The 24,276-nt window shown below is 40.0% G+C and overlaps 1 protein-coding gene across 5 annotated transcripts in view; it reads left to right on the top strand.

Moving 5' to 3' along the window:
* The window catches only part of LOC123976632 (dolichyl-diphosphooligosaccharide--protein glycosyltransferase subunit STT3B), a 93,840-nt gene that overhangs the window by 32,303 nt on the left and 37,261 nt on the right, over positions 1–24,276 (top strand). For all 5 annotated transcript variants that reach the window (XR_006826404.1, XR_006826405.1, XM_046058934.1 and 2 more), the window contains exons 2-3: positions 9,732–9,840; positions 17,713–18,000. Coding sequence is in view for 3 of the 5 variants with exons in the window: in XM_046058934.1 (XP_045914890.1) it covers positions 9,732–9,840; positions 17,713–18,000 (397 nt within the window). In the remaining 2 variants the exon portion in view is untranslated. The remainder of the gene's footprint in view (positions 1–9,731; positions 9,841–17,712; positions 18,001–24,276) is intronic.

The raw sequence follows: 24,276 nt of genomic DNA, 5'->3' as shown, positions 1-24,276 counted from the left end.
CCATTGTTAATCTTGTGAAACTTCTGTAGCTGCGCTGATTATTTAGCAGCAGTGATGCACCACTTCTAGATGAATATATGGAAAACAATGCAGTTTGTGTCTGTATGGAGTTGTGTAAGTTTCTAACCATGCTATTTCATAGGGTGTTTATTTTTGTCATACAACTAAGATAACGGTAGTTATTCTTGACACATTCGGCACACTTTTTTTTTGTTAACCATCGGTATGACAGAATATTTCAATGTATTGCAGATGAAGAATCTTGCATATTTATTTCTTGCAACAAATAAGAAGGTTACTTAGACAATGATCAACAGACGTGGTAATGTATGAAGAGGCGTTTGGCAGCCGAAACATCAGTCTCCCTTCAAAGAGCTGTAATTCCCATCACTAATCCATGTAGTGTGCAGAGACTGTCACAGAAACATCTGTTGCTATTAAAGTCCACTCATGAGTTGTCTGCCCAATATATTAATCAGACAGGATTTTTCCTTTGGAGGAGTCTGATGCGGATGGATGGCTACATGTCTTGAAACTGTAGTGTTTTGGCTTAAGATCATTGATTTGATTCCAAGATCTTAGTTCATATGTAATGTTAGTAAGCTGCACGTTTTTTGTAAATGCAGTGCACCAGTTCATTAGTTAAATCAGTTAAACAGCTCACATTTTATTTTTTTTGTAGTTGGGCAAAAGTGTATTTATGTGTGCTTGTCTGCAAGTAGTTAAGTATTTTGATAATTGGTTATAAAAATAGTTTTTGTGGAGTGATATTTCAGTTGCTCTTTGCTAATAGTACAGTCAACAGCATCCCTCTGCTGAATCTTGCCTTTTACCAAGGGGAATAGAAAGATGACCCAAATACGTTTTAGTAAATTCATTGCTGTAGGTAAGTTTTAGTTTTATTCATTACCACACGTTTGGGGAACTCGTGTGCAAATGCTTTGTTTGTATCCTCTGCTTTGTCCAATTTTCACGTCCTGTCTACGTTCAGTCAGGGGTGTTCATGGGAGATGGGAAGCTAAGCTTTGTGGGCTATTCAAAGTATTACAGCCCAAACTCAGAGGAGCTTAAATTTTTAAAAGATCAGTTTGCTTTGAACTCTTGACGGATTCAGCTGCATTTTTGTAATCATGCAGTGGAATATTAAGTCTATGATAAGAGCTACTTTAAGACTGATCAAGGTAATATCAGTCGAACATTCCCATTTCGCTAGGTTGTAGTTTAGATTTTGCACCATAATCTACTGAATAAGGGTGTAAGGGATGCTAAACCAATACTTGTTGGGGTTCAGATTTCTCTATCTTCTGTAATTAATAATCAATACTAACCTAGCTCCAGTTGGTTAATTATATTCCACATGGCCACCTCTGTATAGCGTTATTGAACACAGAAAGCACAGTTAGCCTAATGGTCATTGATGGATTTCCTGCACATCAGCCTACAGTTTTGTATGTGCTGATAATCTCGACCTTGCCTGTTATGGCTGACCCCCGGTCTGTTTGTTCCCTTTGCTATTACAGCCTATTTTTAGGGTGCTTTTTAAGATTAAGCTTTTCATCTCACCACATCCTTAGTCACTGAAGTAGACAGCGTTGTCTCTCCATTCCCTTTTACATACTGAATCACCCCCCCCAAGAACTCCTTGTACAATGAATAAAATGCACCTTTTTGAAACTTCGGTGCTAATGTTAAAGTTTTGTAGAAACAGAAAGGAGTTGTCAGGGAGGAGTGGTGAATTCCCTGGCTGTAATTTTGTAGTGAAGTTGTGCTGTATTGTGTTACATTTTGTTCTCTTCCATTTACATAAAAGAGAGTGACTGAAAATATAGATATCAAAAAAGTTTATTTTATATTGTAGCCTACATTGGGAGAAAAAACATGCATAGAAAAGCTAGCACAAGTGTTGTCCTAGGAAAGTTTGATCCCACCTGCTGCAATTGTTTCTTTCCCATCTGAATTCTCTTATTCCCATTGCATTACTAACACAACACTAATTTGAGCCATCCTACATTCTGCTATGGGTGTATAACTTTTCTGTTTTCACTCTGACGTTAATCCTAAATTGGCTTTATGTCCACAATAGTTGAATCACGGTAGAGAGTACGACAGTGAAACAAGACTGTTTTTCACATCTTCTTTAGGAGTTCTTGTTGTAGGGTTGTCTCCGTTGGCCTCATTGGACTCAGTTGACCAGGCACATTCTTCATCATCCTATCGCGGAGAGCAGCTAGGTCACACTGAGTAACTGCTTTGTTTCGATTTACTAATCTATTTGTAGGTGTTTTAGTTCAAAATGCATGATGCAGTGGAGCGTGAAATGATTTGTGTGTACCAAACCCCCTCTTGAAATTTCTTTAAAGTCCTCCACAGCCCTATGTCCTCATCTGGCAGCGGTAGCCTCCACCTAATGTCAGAAGGTTAAATGCTCACCATTTTCTCTTTCACCCAAGTTTTGTACACACTTGTTTAAAGTTTAGTCATTTTCTGCTGAACAACCACTGTGTTGAGCTTGCATAGTCAGTGTGTTTCTGACTTTTTCTCAGTATGGCTGTGTTCTGTCTACATGTAATTATATTCATATAGTGTGAATAATCTAATCTGAGATTTTTTTTTGTCAAAACTTGTGATAGGCCAGGAGTACATGAAATATATATAATCAGTGAAGGTGTTTTGTTGACCAGTAGCCAATGAGGGCCCAAGATTTAATTTTATTTATAATATAAAACAAAGAAACATGCACATTAGAAATGTATAGCCGACACATGATTTGTATTTTGTATCTAATTCATGACTTTATCAATAACTTCTAAGTTCTGTTCAGCCACGTGTGGTCAACCACCTCCAATAAATCAGATTATGTTTTGCATTCTTGCTTCAGACTCATTCTGTTTCAGAACTACTAGTACATACACGATCACTGTGCATGTATGACCCTGTTAGGATAATTTATTATTCAATGTCTTTCCTTGTCTGCTCATAGCTTGTGTAAGCATCTTGTCTAGCTTGGCTAACAAAATATCCTAATTCAAGATCGATTGTTCTATTAGATCTGCAAGGCCTTATAGGTCTGTCATTGTGATAGGTATTGCCAAGCTCTTTTTGCACAGGTGTGAATAAGAGCCTGTGTGTGAAAAGACAATTAGGATGTCAATAGCAGTCTCTATAAATCTGTCAGGAAATTGTAAAGCTCATTTGTTAATTGCCTTCAAATAACTTCAACTTTTACACAAAAGCAGCTCATTCCAAGACTCCCTGCTTCCTTACGCATTGTGTAATAGACACAGCATTGACACATTCACAGAATAACACAGACAAGTCTTTATCAGACACTGCTTCATTTCAGAATTGAATGACTCTGTTCCCAACAGCCTTTTTTTAGAGCCCAAACTGTTTTTATGTGTGAATCTTTATCTTGACTGTCAAAATGTGGAGGTACTGAAGCAAATAAACAATGCTAGTTTATAGCTATTCTGTGTCTAATGGGTAGTCCCAGTTAGAACTGGAGCACAGTAATGTGTGTTGAAGTTATTCCCCTAGGCAAGTCAATATTTATGCCATTATGTCTCCTTACCTAAAGATGCAATGTCATTTTTCAATTTCCATTCATTAGTTTCAACAGTAGTTTGGCTGTTTGCATATTGACATGAAGATCCTAGACCCCACCAAGGCACAAAAACAGAAACCATCTGGTTGTGTTACTACTGCCAGCTGTTTAATTCACAAAAGGGCAGATTACAGGGACAATTGTTCTATTTATTTTTGTCTTTTGTATCAACCCAATGCTAAACACGATCCAAATACATGATGTAATCAGTCCAATGCCAATATTCATAGGTTTTTTTTGTTTTTTTTTCCAGAGGGTTCTCAACATTAGTACATAGGGTGAGATATGTTGTCGCTATCTACTTCTTTTGACATGTTATCCATGCAGGCACCATAACCAACTGGTTGGATATGTAAGCACAGGCCTACCACCCTTGACCAGACGGCCAATCTTGTTCTCTTTAGTGGTGGATGAAATTTTACCTCTACATGACCCATCACATAATTTTTAATTTTACTCTGGGCAAAGACAGACGTGTTGTATATTGTAACCAAAATAATTCACTGTAAAGACACCACTGTAATTTGTTGAGCTTTGTTTAAGTTATTAATATTGGATAGAGTTGAATTTTAATATAATGCCTAATTTCCAATAGCATTGGAAATGGTAAATGGCTCTTGCTGTATTCAAAAGATGAGCTCTACACTCAAGATTCAATTAGAGGAATTAAACTGCTGTGTCAGCAAGTGTTCACACATGGAAATTATGATAATTGTATATTTTTGTCTGTTTGGGAAATTGTTCACCTGGCAGAATAATTAGCTGCATATTTGGTATATCTCCTGGCGATCATTTGTTTTTTTTGCTGCTCTGGTTTCTATAACTAACTGTACATCAGCTGAGACAGTGCCTCATTGAACCTACTGCATACTCTGGCAGGCTAGTAATTATAGCCAATATTTAATTTCAAATTTACCAAGTCATGTCTTGTTGCATGTGAACAATATTGCCATCACATTTCCACAGAATACAATTACCTTACTGGGGTCATTGAGCAAGTGGGAACACACACACCACCCTGCGAATGAAGTGATACAGCAGATAGATGATATGCCAGGATGCATCATCTTGTCAGGTGATGGCAGGCATGCTGGACACTCAGCACTATTAAAGCTTTGGCAGCTGACCAGTGAGCCAGTTAGTGTGACCCTTTGCACCAGCATGGAGGTATTGGTTTTTGGAGCAGAATGGGGAAGTGTGCAACGTGACTGAAAACTAACTATCATGCAATTCTCAGGTAATCAAACCAGAAAATCCTATTGGGAGACTATAAAAATGGAAATTCTGTAGGCTGTATATAGTTGTAATCATACTCTAGTGCTTGTAAAGCAGTCAATAACAGGCTTGTCTAAAAGACTAATCAGAGTACCAGATTTACAGTTACAGGGAGGTCTAGTGGTTCATGCTGGTTTATGCGTTCAGTGAGGATCTGTACTGCTAAAGTGTCTAGAGCCTGAATCTACTAGCTGCCAGCCCTGTATTGTACTGCCTTCTAAACAGCGACCATAGGTTGTGTCAGTGACATTGAAACAATTGCCAAGTAAAGCTCACTTGTTGGTTGTTTGGTTTCTCTCGGTCTGTCTTTACCTTACTTTTTATTTTATTTTAACTGGTAAAATTAAACATCAACTTTCTCATCCCCCAGAAATTCCCATTTTATTTATTTTATATATGTTTACGTCCAACATGATGGATAAATGACGAGCATAACAAAATTACACTTTAGCAAAGTGTCCTTTGCATCTGTCCTAAGTTAATTGTGTTTTGTACATCATATTGTGACATTAACTATACTACTGAATTGTGATTGCATGTTATGTTGCAGTACACAAATATGTCCCACCTTCTCTCATGGTAAACACTTTGATGAGGTTTCATGAGTTCGGCACCTTTTATCATAGACTTTCGAGATTGCTGCTTCTTAAAAAAAACCCGTCAATAACGTGACACCTTGGTGATACTCAAACCTGCCCATCTGATTGGTGTCTTGTGTGAAGTTCTCTTGCCTTCTGGGTCCCCAAGCCGGCTCCCATTTACAGGTTATTCATTCAGAGTATGACAAAGGTGCCTAATTAGTCATGGCGGTGATTATACCACTGGAGCCAAAAATCTATTTAGATAGTCACCATATTGTGAACCAGTGGGGAGAAGGCAATGATGCATCTGATTATGAAGTTGATACTGAATGAGGCATTGCTGGCTTGTAAACAGCAATGGAGCCCAGTTAGTCATGCTGATTATGATGGCCCTGTCTCAACAGGAAGCTGGTAATCAGTGAAACGGACCTTGATTTAAATGAATAATGATGCCTGCAGGGGCCCCCAAGTGATCTAAAGTGCACAATATGCCACTCCTAATTTTCATTTTTGCTTTGAGATATTATCTGAGGACTTGATATATAGGGCCTGTTTTTCCCTTCATCCTCCTAGCTATCAATCCAGGCATCTTTTATTTTTTAATGGTGCTCAGTTTTAAGCTCACTCACTGGTATTTGGAGGTGCTGCAGTGTCATCACTAGTCATCAAGTGCTCTGTGGCCTGAGACCATATTGGCAGCTATGCATTAAATTTCTAATGTGCCTGGCAGAGCTACATTATCGTCCCCATCAAAGTGACAAGGGCAGGGATAAAGCACTGCGCTTGGCTGTCCATGAGATCACTGGAAAATGGGATTTGTGGATATGGCTTGGCAGCGTGCAAAGTTGTGTTTTAGAATGCTTTCTTTGAATTCGCTTTGTTTCTGCCTCGTTGATTTGACAGCTGCAGATGAGGCAGACGTAGCTGGCCAGTTCCACCTGCATTCGAAGTCCCAGTCCTGTGGTAGGACTCTCTCTCACCTGGCTGCCTCTGGAGATGTGCAGTTTGTAACACTGTGGTTCTTTGCACACCTCAGTATGTAAGGAAATTCTCCGATTGAAAGAACAAAAGTATTCTCTAGACCACTATCTAATTTTGAAAGAGCAGTTTGGTTAGCTACTACAAATTGTGTGCAGTAAAACAAGCTTTGGAGGACGGAAGTTGTGATGGACAAGACTGAATCTTCAATAGTAAAATCTGAAGTGAATTTTACCTGCCAAAAAAGAGATGCAAGTATAATTGCAGTATTCTTTTCTGTGTTACTCTTGTGTTCCAGCTGGATGGTTGGTTCGTCGTAGCCTGTGCTGTGCCCAGATTCAGGCCCTTGGTCTTCAGGTTGTTGAGTAACATGATATAATTGCAGGATAAACGCTCAATAGCTTTTCAAGATTACTTTAAGAGGCACAATGCCTCTTATAGTGTTCTATATTTTTCCAATGTTTTCATCCAAGGATAATTATGAATATTGAACATCTAATTTCTAATCACTGCTCCCACTGACTCATAAATGTACTGATTAATTGATCATGACCCACTGAAATCAATCTGAGCTGAAATCAACGTAAGCATCTTTATTCAGCACTCCATTTCCATGCTTGCCCATCGCGGGGAGGGGGGACAGTCGTTAACGGGAACAATACATTTTTAATCTGTGTTGTTGGTTGCATTTGAAGCAATACGTTTTACATCCAATGAAAGTAAGGATGTTAACCAATAAATCGGGTAATGCAAAAGCAATTTATTGATATTCCCAAAGTTAAGGTCGTGACTGGTCTTAAAATCCCAAGTCCATGACGTTAAAAAGGGGTCTTAAGACCACAGCACTAAGAAATAGTCTTAAAACTGACATGGATGTGGGGATAAAAAAGCTGGAACTGTTTACACTGGAGTTGGTTATTGGAAAAGTGCATCTTTTTAAAAAATGGTACAAATTGTTCAAGATGAACACAAGAAACCGCTTCTCAGCATTGGGTATGAAATGACTAATGTCTGGCCACCGTGTGCTGTCCGGAAACAAGAGCCAAGAGGCTCTGGCTTCAGGTGCAATGCACAGGCGATAGAAAGCCAAGCTCCTTGCGATGATTAATGACCTGCACCTCATGCCAGGAATTTTTAAACGCACTGTCCTGATCATGAGTGTAAGCGGCACACACTCCAGCAGCTTTGTGACAACTCTGCTGCTGCCTTTCTCCCTGTTTCACTTGCATTCTCACACACACGCACGCACTCAATCTTAAGTGGCCACTGAATCTCGAGCTGTGGAGTATATGGAAGTGAGGAAATGCTGTTGATTTGGTTCGTAACTGTAGACTGGCCTGTTATCTGTGCTTTTCTGAGGCCATACCTTCTTTGTTTGTGTGTTTATGTTGACATTTCTTTTCAGTCCACCAATAACATAGCCTTAACTGCAGTAATGTCACAGGAATGTATTTGCTCAGTTATATTGACCAACCACTATAATTAGATGCAGATAATGAATGTAATTGGGGCTGGGCGGTATATTATGGGGTATACCGATATAATTTCAACAGATATAACATTAAACGAGAGAGAGAGAGAGAGAGAGAGAGAGAGAGAGCATTTTCCTCCATAACAATATAACAAATGCTCAATATATTGTCAATAAATGTTTGATTTAATTTGAATCAATAACAAAATTTTCTATCAAGATATTTATTTTGTTGAGGAAAAGGGACTATCCACTGTTTGTCATCAAGTGTTTGTCACATTCTGAGCATAAAGAAAAGTGTAACCTCACAATTAACCATCTGGTTTCTTCAATTTTCTCTCAGGAGCAAAAATCAGCCTTTAAATTCGAAAGAATTAATTTGACATTTATGGTGATAATTATCTATCGAGTGATATTAAATGTTTTTAATGTGATAACATTTTTTAGCCATATTGCCCAGCCCTACCAATATATTTAATGTTGAGTTAATTAATGTTTCTTGCCAGCGTTTGCTCCTCCCTCTCTCTCACCGCGGAGCCCCGCCCCTCCCTTTGCGTTTGCTCGCAGGCCCTCTCTAGCTCATAAACTCTCTAAAGCCAAGTTCACACTGTACGATTTTTAGCCAGATTTGCTGGTCAGCGAGCTCGGCGACCGTCAGTGATCGTGGGTTAATCAGCAATCGATCGGAGATCGCCAGTCATTTTCTGAACTACTCAACGCATCAAAAAGGCTCCCTGACACATCGCCGCAGTCTGCTTGGCGTGGGGCAGAGTCACTACGTTACAAGTCGCAACACGTGGATGTTTTTGGCTACCACATTGTTTTGGTTTTGGAAGGCTACGTCGTCAACACGACTCCTCAGCATGCGCTGCAATGCATCGGTATTAAGCCTAAAAGTCCTGGGAGGTAACTTTTAGTCCATTTTGCTCAGGCCTAAATCTTGACAAAAACACAAAAAATAAGGTTATTGAAACTAAATTACACAAACATACATTGTTTTGTAGCATTTTAGGAACTTCTCTAGTGTGTCTCCTGTTCTTTGGTACACATCTCTATTTGAGACAGAAGAGGTAATTGTCTCCGTATCTACCTTGCTATAGGTTCTTTATGCATGAAGTGTGTTACGTCATGAGGTATGTGGGCCTCTGAACATACCATAAAAAAGCCCTCATTAATGAACAGCGAAGAAGGTTCCTCTGAAAATGTACTGAACACTTGCTTCATTCTTTGGCAGCAGTCTTCTCAACAGTGTCAGCTCTTTCGTAGTGCTTCTTGACAGCATCCCAGCCTCCTCGGCTTACTGTAGTTACAGTGTGAATCAACGCCTGTTTGCAGTGATATTCCTTTATATTTATTCTCTTTTTGCTAGTTTTTTTTATTCTTTGGTCCTCACCAGACTCATTTCACGCCTTTTGTCACTCCAGCACATGCCAGTGGTTGCAGTTGGAATTATCTGTACAATAAGCAGGCTTTGTTCTGAAAAATGCCACATTATGTGTGAGAGCCCTTCATCTATCCCTCTTTTTTTAACTGAGGGCTGACCTGAGAGTTGTTGGCATCAGCACAAAGGCTCACATAGTGAATGGAGGCTTTATCTTCCCTATTCTAACATGGCAAAGTCTCTCCAGCTTACCCATTCAGCCCGCCCTCAGAAAATCTGTAAATAAAATAACCTATTCTTTCCTAGAGTTAAATGATTTTGCTCTGTGAACAGCTGATATACTTTGGCAAAATATGCTCTATAAATGAGAATAGATGTTCCTACTGTGTGTGGTTATTTTGCCTTATACTCAGCCCTTTTCTCTTTCTTTTGTTACTGCAGGTTCAACTACAGATCAACGCACCATCTCACCACAAATGGCTTCTACGAGTTCCTTAACTGGTTTGATGAAAGGGCCTGGTACCCCTTGGGCAGGATTGTTGGTGGCACAGTAAGTTTTTGCTCAAATTGATGCAGCCAAGCTCAGTGTTTTACACATTTGTTTCATCATTCATTCAATTCTTTCACATCTTTAGAGGAATACAGCTTTAAAGACAACGGCCTTGTGAAGTAAAGGAAAATACGAAATTGAAATGAGAAAACCTTGAAGAGGCTGGCAGGAGTGCGCACAGAAATGTAGTCTCTTGGTGTAGGCCTGAAGGAGGCACTGCCCGGGGAGTCCATAGTTCTGCTGGAGGACATTAAATGCTCACATGGGTGATGCCGGTGCCTATGGAATGGGAGCCAGTAAGTGGTGGTTCGCACTTCTGAAAAAGTGGGAAAAGTTGTGCTCCAGCTCTCTGGGTATAACACTGCTCAGCCTCTCCATGAGGGCTTATGCAAGGGTACCGGAAAGGACGCTCCAGCGGATTGATGAACCTTAGTGCACTGCTCCTCCTCAGTCTAACAAAAAAAATGTGTTCTTGTATGGGAACACTGATGGTATTTGAGATGCCGGGGCCACTGATACAAGATTCGTTGCCAGAATGAGACGTGTGTATATATCTTGAATAAGTCAATAGATATTTTCTGAAGTCATTGGGCTCCAACAAGGTTTTGCCCTGATGTTTTTTATGGTAAAAAAGGCACAGGTGACGCATAGAGTTTCCAGTTTGTAATCTCAAAATTGCATCACATTTGCTGATGATGTTGCACTGTTGGCTTAATCAAACTGTGACCTCTGGTGTGAACTGGCTTGCTTTGCAACAGGCTATAAAGCAGTGTAGATGAGAGTCAGCAGCTCGCAGTTTGAGGCCATGTTACTCTGCTAAATTGCCTTCTTCACTTTGGGAGTAAGTTGCTGGCTCAGGTGAAGAAGTACAATTAACTTGGGATCTTGTTCGCGAGTGAGGGTAAGATGGAGCCTGAGCTCGACAGGCAAATTGGTACGGCATCAGGCGCGCAGGAAGACATTTTGGCTTAGGGGTGCTGTAGAGTAGAAATGCGCCCATGCAATGTTGGGAGTAACATGTTACAAAAGTAACACAATTACAGTAATGTGTTGCTTTTTGCTGTAACAGTTATATAACGCATTACTAAAAATAAATTGCTAATATTAGGCCTGCCCTTTACAATCTCAATAATGCACGTTACAACTAATTTTAACCCAAAATTAAGTGATGTTTTTTTTTATTTTATAATTCACACATTTATAAAACACCTAGAAACATTTCGGCAAGTGTAATGTTATTTCCTGTTGTGGGAATCTGATGGTCGAGACTGTAGGCAGGGTGCAAAACTATGAGGGAGCTCAAATCCTCTTAACATGACGGTAGCTTCCCTGATGGATCATGGGTAAATAGATTTCTATAGGCTGTGTGTTTCTGCTTTAGGGAATTACTTTCCTGATCAGAGAGGCTGCTGTCAGGTCATCCTGACCGATCTAATCAATGACGTTATGCAGCTGTGCCTCATGCGTAAATACGCACAACGTCTTTCTTAACGGGGGAGACGATTCATCCCATTTCACCCATCCACACCCCACCCTCACCCCACTCTATTAATCTTAAAGTTAAGGACAAAGACCCACCCGATCCGTGGATTTAACTCTGCTGCACATCACTAGAACCCACCTGTGCAGCACAGCTTATCAGAATAATGCGCCCATTAAACAGCAGTGAAAGTAACTCAAAGTAACGCAAAAGTAGGCTAGTGTAAAGCATTACAATTCAGAGACTAATAATCAAGAGTAATATTGTAATAGAACTAATTACTATCAAATGACAACTAATAATCTATAATGTTTTATTACATTTTGGAAGTAACTTGCCCAACACTGTGCGCATGACACGACTGTGTGTGGGCACGCACTTGCACACTTTGCGTTAACACAGAGTGGTTATGGTCGTATGAGGTCACCAAGGTCCGTACCTCTGTAACCATCTGTTACACGATCAACTTAAATGAAGGCCATACGGGCGGAGCTGATTACAGTCTCTATCCTCATTTCAACTTGAAAAACTGTTCCTCGCTCAGTGTCCCCACTTGGGGAAACACATGAAGCACATGAAAACCTGGTGCGTGCAATAACTGAGCGCACCGCTGCAAAACGTTTTGTGACTTTCCGGGTGTTAAAATAGGGTGAAGCTTCTCCCCATTAAGAGACGCTGTGCGCATTTACGCATGGGGTACAGCAGCAGAATATTTAAATTGACACGCCGACAGGATCAGTCAGGATCTAATGGTAATTCATGTTCTGTGGTGTTCTTCACATCCAAAAGGTCTCACACAGTCCAGTTTCATACAGTGAAACTGTTTGGAGTAAATCAGCTGTCCTCCTGATCAATCCTGAGCTCCATCAGAGCGTCTAAATTATTTCAGAAATTAAAATGTTGAATTCTGTTTCCTTTGCAGAGTCCTCTACCCTTTCAAGTTTATCAGTTTTTAGTTTTGCTGCATAAATGTCTAAGGTTAGTTGCTGTGACATTACAGCGGCGATGGAAACGTTTAAAATGACTGACAGCAGCCTCTCGATCGAATCATGAAAATAAACCGGTCATACATCAGCACAATAAAGAAATCACCTTGGAAAGTTAAAAGGACCGGTCAAAGTGGGATAAATCCGAGAAAGAAATTAGTTGGGTTGGGGGCTGTAGGATGATTTGTGCATACATGATTATTCAGATATTGTCAGAGCCGATCCGCGCATCACACCAATGTAGCTCCTATAGTCGTGACAAAACAGTGCAAACAGCTTCTGATGTCAAATTTTTAGGCTGTAACATCAAGAGCATCCTCTGCATTCAGCACTAACCTGCTGTATTTTATGTTCTTATAGTAACAATAGGGCCCATTATGTAGTCTGCATATGTAATTTACACACTGTGTACCTCCTGTGTCAATAGGGGGTGCTGCAGCACCCTCCGCACCCCCCTTCCCACTCCCTTGTATGGCCAGCCATGTCTGTGTTGCATTAGACTTTAGCGGGAGCTGTACCTGAAGGCAAATCTCTGCATTTAGTAGATCTTTCATTGTAGCCATGAGATCGGGGTAGTGACCGAAAGTATGAGAATTCAAGCTGCTTCAAGGATTTTTGTACATAGGGTGTCTGGACTCACCCTTTGGGATGGGGTGAGGAGCTCAGACACAACGAAGTGTTTTGGCGTAGAACCACAGCTCTTTCGTGTTTTTAAAAAGACCCAGTTGAGGTGGTTTAGGAATCTGGCCTGGAGGGTAGCATGGGGTTATCTGGGGTTAGGCAAGGCAGTGCACAGATACATAGAGGCCTATAAGCCTCCACTGGGCAGGATGGATTTAAGTCACAATCCAATAGCAAGAGCTGTTATCTTGACGGATTTCCCTGGCTGCAAAGGCCTCCCTGTTTACCAGCAGCAACAGTTGTTGTGAAGCATTGACCCTTTTCAGTGAAAAATACAGCGCGCCGATTCCACGCAATTTATCTCCCATTTCCCCCGACTCCCCTCCTCTGTGCATCTCTTCTCCAACCTCATCTTCTCAGCCCTGAACTGTGATGCCTCTGTGAGTAAAATACCTCTGGCCTATCCATCTCCCTCTCCTCTTTAAAAGCCCCACCTGCCTTCTTTCTTTTGAGTGAGCTTCATAGACCCACCAGCTTTTGCACACTGAGCTGAAATTGCTCTAGCTAATGGTGCATCAGGACTACATAATCCAGGTCCTCAGTGCCAAATAAATGTGGAAGTGTCTCCTAACATGTTTCCATTATTGAGGCCAGCTGAGAAGCGGGGATAGAGACTGGCAGAAAGAGAATGAGAAAAGACAGTCACACCGCAGACACCAAAGATCAGTGTCCGTGCATTGTAAACTCAGTCCTGCCTGCTGATTGGAGAGTTCCTCTGCCTAGTTGAGACAGCGAGGCATGTTAATGTCGTGTATTCCTTTCAGATGCTGTTATTATTACAACACCAAGCAGATGGTGCAGGGCAGGAGCTTTATTCACGCTACATGCCTATATTTGAATATAGTATTCACTACTGCGCAAGAGATGCAAGGAATTGGAATCCAAACCCATCCGTCAGCATTCATCTGTTAAAGGCAATTACCATCAGCTCCTGGTAATTGCGTATGACAGGCCTAGCTTGTAATAATGAATGTGCTAGTTCTGTTACAGTACGTGGATACTTGAGTTAGGCCTTGTAGGCCCAGGGTGGAAGCTGAAACTCATGATTAGACTGGTAATCAGAATTGGTTCTGTTTAGTTTTAAGTTCATTTTTATGACATTTAGAAGATCCCTGGGCTGCACCACGCATTGTCTTCTGCATACAAATAAGCACACAAAGCAAACACATCTCATATCTTTCTGACATTTCATGAATGTATGAGGGCGGGGGAAAAAAACCCCAAAACAAATAACTGAGTAATTCACACATGACTCCTTTTGATGAACATTAAAGCAAGTTGTGCTGATGTCTTCTGCTCAAATTTAGTTTCACATAAAAGTCAATTCATTTTCCAGTTGAAAATTACTTTAAATATTATCTTTTGCTCAGCAGACTACCCTCAACACAGACCAATCTGCAAATAGAGACAAACGAGAGCTAATGCTGAATCAGAGCTTGGGGTTTTTTACGAGGTGGAAAGACCGTAGGTTCTGTGATGAGCATCTGTGTAATGTAGAACTTTCTCTCTGGCAGAACTGGCTTCTCTCTGTACATCGTTTCCGGTATTATGGTTCATTTTGAATTGATTCAACATTAAATACCCACTAGCTCACAAAATGTGTATGAATCCACATCTGAAAATAGTCCCCCCCCACATGCATTATTTACTCATGTTGAGTAACGCTTGCTAAAAACTACAGCACCCAGCTGTCTTAGGAAATTACTCTGGCTTTTTAAAAAATGAAGCCATATATTTGGGACTGTGTTGGTTTTTTTTAACCACAGACAAGATAGGGAAGTAGAAAGTATTGAGAGACAGACTACTGCATTGGTTTTGGTCTTCTCATGAGATTAGTTGACAATTAAATACAGATTTTTTTTTTTTTTTGACAGCCTTGTCCTTCAACAGGCTAGGTCTGCTAACAACCCACATTTGACTTGGAAGAAGTTTAGTGCCAGATGGTAAGTCACATTCTGCCTTATAGGGTTCACAGGCATTTCGATAGCAGCTGGGTGGGTCACACTAAATGCAAATGTCCCCCTATAACATGCAAATCTATGCAAACTGGAGCAAGATCTAGGAGTTCATGCACAGAGGAGATCTGACAGAGCTGTCAATTTCCCTTTTACCTGCTGTGTCTTTAAGTGAGAAGCTGGCGGTGGATGGGCTTGCTGGCCAGAATAATCTGGTGCTTTGCTCAAGGGCACCATGCTGATGGTAGTTGCTGGAGTAACAGGAAGCCAACCATTTATTTACTGTGTAGGCTAATTGTCAAAATCCCCCTTGTTTGCGTGACTGAGCTAGGTAATTTTCTGAACACAGACAGGCTTCTGGGAAGAAGGGCATTTAGCTTACTCCCACACTGCATTCGAAATCATAAAATGAATGTGTGAGAGCTCTTATTTGCATCATCCTTATGCTTTTAAAACATGCAGGGGTGTGGACAAGTGCTGAGTTCATCTCAGACTGGCACAGTCTGTTTCATAGCTCACAATGCAGGCACAATCCTTTGTTTTGAAAACTTAAAATAGTTTATGAATTACAAAATTACTTTCCCTCTTTGTTTTCAAAAACCTGTCATGACATTTTATCAATGTCCGTCTCCTTTCTCATGGGGGGGAGTGGTGGTCTGTGACTCTTCTGGCTCCAGGTGGAATTCATAAAACCACCTTTGCTCTATCTGACAGCGGAGACCAAGACTCTTGTCTGTTGCATTCAACCATTTACCCGTCTGCACTCTGTTTAACACACCCTTTCTCTCCTTTCAGCAGCTATGGTTCACTTTTCTTCCTCTGTCTCTCCAACTTTATCTTTCATTATCTGTCTGTCTGCCCCTGCCGGTCTCTAATGTCTCGCTGTCTTTTCTCACCTCCAATATGCCTCCATTCTTTGTTCCTTCTCCCATCCAAACCTCCCCCTTTTTTTAATTCAAAATCAGACAGATGATCCTGACAGTCCTCATTAATTGTGTATGATAGCGTTAAGTCTCTAAGCACTCAGATGGAGTGATATCAGTTAATGTGACACTTTAGTGCCTTTCTCCCTAGACCAGTCCAGCTGCCCTCTCCCTTTTTATTTCACTTCCACCCCCTCCTCCATTCCCCAAAGGACGACTGTCAGTTGCTCTTTCTCCTGAGCCACAGATAAGGAAGGAAGGCTTCTCTAATGTGACAGTCCATAACTACAGTGGGCTGTCAAGCCAACAAACCACTCTTTGTTGCCATAAGGACAATGACCCAAGTGCATTTTTGGTAACCTCTTTTGTCAGTTCTAGTTGATATTTTCAAAATGATCACGCTATGTTGGCGATTACGAGAAAAGTGTTGATAAATGCAGAATGTACTTGGTTGCAATGAACAATCTCAATCATGTCTGTAATGTTTTGGGACCTGGGCCCTACCACCCAGTTCAAAATGCCTAACAATTACAAGAGTAGTTTTGTAAATGGCAGGATACCACAGAGTCTAATCCTTAGAGCCGTGAGCAAAGACATGGTTGATTTTCATTGAAGTAGATTGGTTGATGAAGCTTAGGTCTCCTAGGCACAGGCTAATTAGAGACGTGAAGACCTGAGTTTATTAGCGGCAAGGCAAAGTGCATGAACTGCGGCAACAGTGAACACGCATCAGGGACATCACTCGCACGTTAAACACAGCCCCGCTTTTTTTTATTTTTATGTTTTTACTTCAGACAGCCAGTGTACTGCACAGGGCCCTAATTGGATCTGCTCTCATGTATAGACGAGACAGGGACACGAGGGCTTGCCTACGCACACCCCAGCTTCAGAGTGTAGGATTTAAGTCATAACTTTCTGTTGAATGTCATACATGGCAACAATTTATGAGAATAGACTAATTGTTTCAGTCATTTATAAAGCAAAAAATGTCATTGTAAATTTAATAGATTTCTGTGTTGGACTTTTGGTCAGACAAAACCAGCTATTCATAGAGTTCACTTTTGGCTTTGACTATTTTTTTTTTAAACATTTTAAATGACAAATAATCAACAGATGTATTGATTGTATTATAATAAGTTGCAGCACCACATGGCAGTGCAAAGTGTTGGTCCAAGTCTTCTGACATATTTAGTTGAATTTTTCTCAGTATACAGGATCTGAATGAGACATTTGTTTTGCCATATTTTTGTCCTCGCTTAGTATGTAATCTATTGGCTCTAAAGAAGTGGATGGTAGTATAAATAAAGTGTATTAGAAATTCATGCAGCTTGTTATCTTTCATAGTCCTCCTGTTTGTAATGCTTAGAATTTTTCTTATCTCACCTAAAATATTTTTTCCCCCTCTTTGTACCATTCAATGCTTTCTCTCTCATCTTGCACAGTCCTTTTCATTCATTTACCGTTGCTCATGTCTAGGGCTGCAACAAAAGATTAATTTTTAATTTACTAAGCTGCCATTTATTTTCTCGATCAAGCCATTAGTGGTTTAGTCTACAAAACATCAGAAAACAATATAAAAATCCCAAGCGATTTTCTAGAGCCCATGTTTTTACCCAATTAAAGATATTCATTTAACAGTAATGTTAGACAAGGAAAAGCTGCAAATACTCGCATTTAAGAAATTGGAATCATATTTTTGCTTGAAAAGTTGATGATTAATGTTCTAATCGTTACACTCATTGCTTTACTCTTGTCTCACCTATCTTCCTTTCGGTCCCTGACATCCCTCCCACCCTTCATGCTTGTCTTTGTTCTCACAAGCTCTCTCTCTCTGCCCCATCTCTCAGGTATACCCCGGGTTAATGGTGACTGCCGGCCTCATCCACTATGTTCTCAACCTGCTCCACATCACGGTCCACATCCGCGACGTGTGTGTCTTTCTGGCGCCAGTGTTCAGCGGTCTGACCGCCATCTCCACCTTCCTTCTGACAAGGGAGCTATGGAACCAGGGTGCAGGGCTGCTGGCGGCCTGCTTCATTGCCATTGTCCCAGGCTATATCTCCCGCTCTGTCGCTGGCTCTTTCGACAACGAGGGCATCGCCATCTTCGCCCTGCAATTCACCTACTACCTCTGGGTATGTACAGTAGTCAAATGATAAAAAGGTGCAATAAGGAAGAATCTAAATGTACATGAATGTAATATAGGCGAGCATGTAATTGCAATGTGGATGTGCACATCATGGTCAATATAATGAGGTGACACTTTAAACTTTAAACATTTGTGAGGAATCGGAATGAATCCTGAAGCCTCAGCATTTTAAATCTGCTTCAGCTGAAAAAGATATATCAAAATGTCTATAGTGAAAGCTCAGTCTTTTGTTCATGTTTAAGGGGTAGGCTTTATATAGCCAGAAAAGTAGTCCTATTTTCAATCTTAGTTGGCCTTACATGTTTTGAATTATTCATCCAAAGCCTTGAAAGGCACACTGGGCATCTTTGCCAACCGTGTGGGGCCCAGGAAACCGCTTCGTGCACTGTAAAACCCAATCACAATAAGATGACCTTTAAGAGTAGAATTGAAAAAATCTTGGGTTAAAGGTTGAATAGCCCCCCTCCCAATTGACCTTCCTTTTCTAAAATATACTGTGTGAACACAACAGGTTGTGTTCTCCCCCTCAGGGCAGCTGACATTGTTGAATGTGCACTGTCATTGTGTTCAACTTGTTCCGATTTAATTTTGTATGTAACAAATATTTTTTCTTCAGTGATTAAAACATACTATGTCCAGGCTATCCTTGTTCTGCAAGGTAGACCTTGACCGAACAAAGCAATTCCACAGAGGAGGAGAAAATGTTAGAATACAGCTTGGATGCTCGCAGGAACTAGAGTGCAAAGACTTTTTGCAACACGCAGCAGGTGGAAGGAAGGAGTGTTTCAAGCTGAAAATGTCTGAAACAGACTTTTCACCGTACCTCAGTCCGTCCACTTTTTTCAGTTGCATCAGCAGCTTTCTTACAGCCCCACAACGATCTTACTGTGAATGCATCTCATATGTGTGTGCATATATGAAATTGAAGATCTCTGCTTTGCAAACAATTTTATCAGCATCCTGTTCTTTCTTGTTATTGGAATTGACCTTGACAAGCATTCAGGAGTTTTTCATTCTGTATTGAGTTGTATCTGTTGAGTGATACACGCTTTATTATTTTTTTCTTTAAAACTCACAATAAAAATGCTAATGCAAGAACAGGATTTATGTTGAAAATTAAAATGTGGAAAGGAAACTTCAGATAGAAAAGAACTCAATATTTCCAGATTACCAGCTTAATGAAAATCGAAGTAATCAGCTTCTTCTGTTAAATCAGGTTTCTCTGGACTTTAAAGAGTGGGTTGAGATTGGAAATTGCCTTGCGGGAAGGATGTTGTTGCAGTAATGATAGAATTGAATGTAAAAGCACCAATAGATATGTAAAATAACACTGCAGAAATATCAAACAATAGTGTATACACACTAGTTTAAGCAAAAGTATGTATTATGTATGTCCTGCTATATGCTATGTTGGTTTCAGCGTAATACGTTTACATTTACATAGATATGTATTAATTTGGCTGATGCTTTTGTCCAAAACAATGTACAAATAAGGTGCAATTTTGTTACCTTTTTTTTTTTTTTTTTTTTTTTTTTTTTTTAGGATATAGAGCATATGTGTTCAGTAAATACTGTCCAAAGAGGTAGGTTGATTTTTGAAGATTGAAAGAGATTGTGCTTACGGAATGGAGTTTGGTAACTTGTTCCAAAACCGAGGGGCCCCATAAGAGAAGAGTTTGGACTGAGACTTCCTGACTCTTAATGACGTTTTCTATCATTTGCAAATCGTGGTGAACGAAAAGGATCATAAACCTCAAGAGATCCTTTTGTTTGTTTTCTTTTTTGCACACCTGCTGCTGTGTTTACTTTGGCAAAGGGCATGATTGTTTTGTTTCTAGGTCATACCAAAGCTCTGAGGCTTTGGTATTACCAAGAAAATATTACATGATAGAATGACGCATTCCTATTGGAAACAGAGGAGACTCAAATATGCCAAATGTCGATTGACTGTAACTGTGGCCATGTAGCTATAGGGAGACGTATCAGTCAAGAGTTACATAAACAAAGCATCAAATCAGATTTTTTTTCCATTGTACCCACAGCTTTCAAACATGACCTCCTGCAGCTGTATAAAATAAAAAACATCTTGTTAAAAACAGTGCAGACCAGCAGGAGTCCCACATTTATGTAGATGTGTATTTGGAGGCCATACAACATTGCTCATTAGCATTCAAGAAAAATGCTCTTTCTTAGCTGATAGTTTGGTGAGTCAGTTACTGCATAGCACACAGTAACCGATTCAGGCTACAGTTGAGCCTAACACAACCAATGCAAAGACTGAGAATGATCGTCACAGATGTTTACTTGGTGAACACGGAAATTAAGGTTTTCTCACTTGATGATGATCAAATCACCGTTGTGTGTTTAAAGATGTCTCTATATAATGGCCTTCAAATGAAGCAAAGTTGTTGTAGGTGCTGCAAAAATATTGATCCTTCATACTACTTGGAAATTAAATGGGAATGGCAGTTGTAAAAAGGCAGTTGGGAGTGAGAAGAAGCATAAACATTTTGTATATTACTTTTTGTCTTGTCTTTTATTTATTTTTGTTTTCTATTTTTAATCTAAATTTTGCAGTTTAGAATTTTCTGTTTCCAGGTTAACTATATATTTTTTTTATGATTATGCAATTTATATCTATAATTTAACTGTCCTTTGAATTCTCAAAGGAAATGTCCCACAGAGACACAAATTTGCTAGATGGCTGTTGGCGCCTCACGTTAGACAGACTGGTGAGCAGCAAAACTGGTACTCTGTCCTCACCCAAGAGTGTTTCAGTAAGTGAGCAGAAAAGAGCTTTCATTATGCATGCCACAGGCATTCAGCGAGTGGTAATAGTACCTTGCGGGTTATTTGTCCAATTTTTTTTATTTTACCTTCAAGGTGTTGATCTCCCCTTTTTGCTCGAGCGTAAAGACACGCTGCATGGTAGAGGCTTTCATCCAGTAGTGATGTGGGTATTTCGTCATGCCATGCCTCACCGCTGTTTGTCACAGCGTAACAAGCGTGGCAGTACAGATGCCGCCGGGTTGGAAGGGACCTTTTTCTCTGTCCAAGGATTCAGTCATCCCAGTTTATGTCACTTTGTCAAATCGTGCACGGCTGCATCCTCTACATGTGGTTTCAAGGTAGTATGAGTCACTAGGCTCGAGTATGCTCGCGGACAGCTGCATGGCCCTTTTTTGAACTCGCTCACTGTCACTGATCTGGCAATGACCTACAGTTTAGTGTCCAGGTGGCTGGCTGAGCGTGCCTGTTGTGTCTGCAATTTAAGTCCTGATACAACACGACTGTCTCTGTGTCTGTACCAGCTCAGCAGAGTGAAACCAAACAGCGGACAGTGCTACTCACTGGGAGAGCTGACATCCTACAACATACTGCATATCTGGGAGCCAAACATACTATATACATACAGGCTTTTATACGTATATGTGCAGGAAAAAAAACAAACACAGAATTTGAATTGCTTTTAATATGTCGCTGGCATTGCAGAGATTTTTAAATCACATTTCAAGGAAACTGTTATGATCTGTAAAGGCTTTTTTTCCGGGCCGATCCCATTTATTAATAACCGATTAGACCGATGACTGATATTTAGAACAGATATATATATACATTTGGTGTAAAATCTTTAATCTTGGTATCAACATTTAGAATAACAAACTCCAACACAAAAATTGTCATGTTTAATCTTTATAAATAGTAAATTAAATGAATTAGAGATCCATCCCAGAGATTTACTTGTTTAACTATGAGTGATAAATTATCATGAACTTTGTCTTCACCTGCTGCCATTTATATTGTATTTATTTTTAGGATTTTATTGATACATTTATTGATACTATTTATTTGTATTCTTTATCTATACTCTTATTGGTTTTGCATTACAGAATAATTGCCTTTTAAAAATGTTATTGAAAAAAAAAGAATAAATTCAGAACAGTAATCAAATTTAATATTTTATTATAACTGTTTTCAGAGCAGCAACAAAAGTAAAGTTTACAGCAGCAAAGTCACTATATCAAATCAATATCGCACTGGAAAAAATGCAACAAATAAATAAATAAATTTAAACAAAAGCCATGTACCGGTGCTGCTGGTTTTGCTGCACTTGCTTACAGTAACGAGCGTAGTTATGGTTAACTGGTGTAAACTACACTGATCTCCGCTAACTAGCTCAGCATGTGTGTATATTTGTGGAGCTCTGCTGAGAGAGGAGGGGAGGGGCTGCAGCGTGATGGATCGTTGGTTCTATCGGCTACTTCCGCACAATAGTATTAGAGTGTTGATAGACTATTACTCTTGACTTGTAACCAATCAGCTAGTACTGTGGGTGGGACATTGCTCGAGCCCACAGAGTGGTGAGTGCAGACAGAGAGAGGCGGCTGCAGCAGAGCCAAAGGAGCACATTTTTTAAATTAATTATATAGGCTATCGGTTTTTAAAATGACGGATGCAGATTATTGGAAAAATGCTGAATATCGGCCCCGATAATTGGCCTGACCGATTATTGGTCGACCCCTACTATGAACAAACCCATGGATTATTGGAAGCATCAAAGACTAACTGGTAACGACCATTCCCATCAACATGCACAGAAATGTTTTATTTTTTTTTAAACAAAGGGTCAATATATTAAACAGATTATGATAGGATTGCAATGCTTGAAAAATTGCGTGATCATAACAAAAAGACATCTATCAAGACAGTTTGCCTAAATTATATTTCAATTTGCAGTGAAAGAGTAAGGGGGGAAAAAAAGGACAGTCACAAAACTTTAAGACATATTGAAAGAGTTGGGCAACAAGAACTGCTAACTCTGCACAGAGTTGCAAATAAGTAATAACTATGTAAAAGGTGAACTCCAGGTGAACCCCATCTCTGCATTGAAATCTGAATGAACTGCATTATGAAATAATATTCTCTACTCTCTAAAAATACTAGTCAGTAAGAATTTTAAAATGATTACTTCCGTTCACATGTGATGTGGCCTTTTCTGATTCCAATTTTTGTAAAAGTTTGAAATCACATGAATAAGAACGATGAGTAAATCATGGCAAAACGGTGACAGATCAGTCATGACTCCCAAAATCTTATTACAATTGGCTTAACAATTATAATATTTATGTAATACATCTGAGGTGTTTTCCTCTTGTCTATCAGAATTTTTTTAAACTCTGCACAAGTCTCCAAAAATCACCATTTAACTTTTCTGGACTCATCCAAAAACTGTCACCAAACCATTTGTCTCACTGCAGGAAATGTGTATTAGGGTGTGTTGGGGACATCTTTCTCTCAGTGCTATCATAATGGCTTCTTGTCATCTTGTGTGTATGATCAATATCTCAAGCAATCTCCAAGTGAGGCAGGTGTTCCTCGCCACTGCCATCATTGCCTCCAAAGGTGGGGAAAAAAATCCCCCTCCTCTGTTCTATTTGGCAAGGGCCCTGAAAAACAATCATCCTTGCCATGCACCACTGCTTCCCATTATCAGTCTCATTTACCCAGATTTGTCTTTGCGTTTTTCTTTCCTCCTCTCAGTCTTTCTTCCATCTTGTCTCCCTTTAATTGTCTATCTTCTTTTGTCCCTGCCGTTGTTCTGGTCCTGCTGTGTTTTGCCTTATGCCTCTTCTGTCTTGTTCTTCCTGCCTTGCTTTCTTTCCTTGTATCTCTTCCTTGTCTGTTTACCCCCAATCCTCCTTCACATGGCAAAAAAAAAAAGTTGTGCGGTCTTCATTATACGACTTCTTCATTTTATCCGCTAATAACCCATTCAACTCCACTTGCTTAATCTCTCTGTTTACCCCCCTCGCCCAAACACTCACACACCCTCCCATAATTAGGGCCCGAGCACGACCGTGCGAGGTCCCTATTGAATCTGCTCGGATTATATTTTTTTTTTTTTTTTTTTTTTTTTTTTTTTTTTTTTTTTTTTTCTGCAAAGTAGGCTCAACTGACATGGCCTAAACATTCTCGAAAACTCACCAAAATTTGCAAACATGTCAGAACCGGTGAAAAATTTCGTATTCTACAAGTTTCGCACATGGGCGTGGCAAAATGACTCGCTAGCGCCACCTTGAAAATTGGAAATGATTAGCCCCTCGTTCACGTTCAACCTACATGTACGAAATTTTCTGGGGACATGTATCGTATCAAGACGCACAAAAAAGCCTCAAGAACCCATAGCCTAAAGTCAACAGGAAGTCGGCCATTTTGAATTTTATGGCCATTTTTGGATGATTTACACACTTCGTACTTTAAC

This window comes from Micropterus dolomieu, linkage group LG09, assembly GCF_021292245.1.
Source record: "Micropterus dolomieu isolate WLL.071019.BEF.003 ecotype Adirondacks linkage group LG09, ASM2129224v1, whole genome shotgun sequence".
NCBI lineage: Eukaryota > Metazoa > Chordata > Actinopteri > Centrarchiformes > Centrarchidae > Micropterus > Micropterus dolomieu.
The sequence above is the reverse complement of the archived record's forward strand: the minus strand, read 5'-3'. Positions and strand labels throughout refer to the sequence as shown.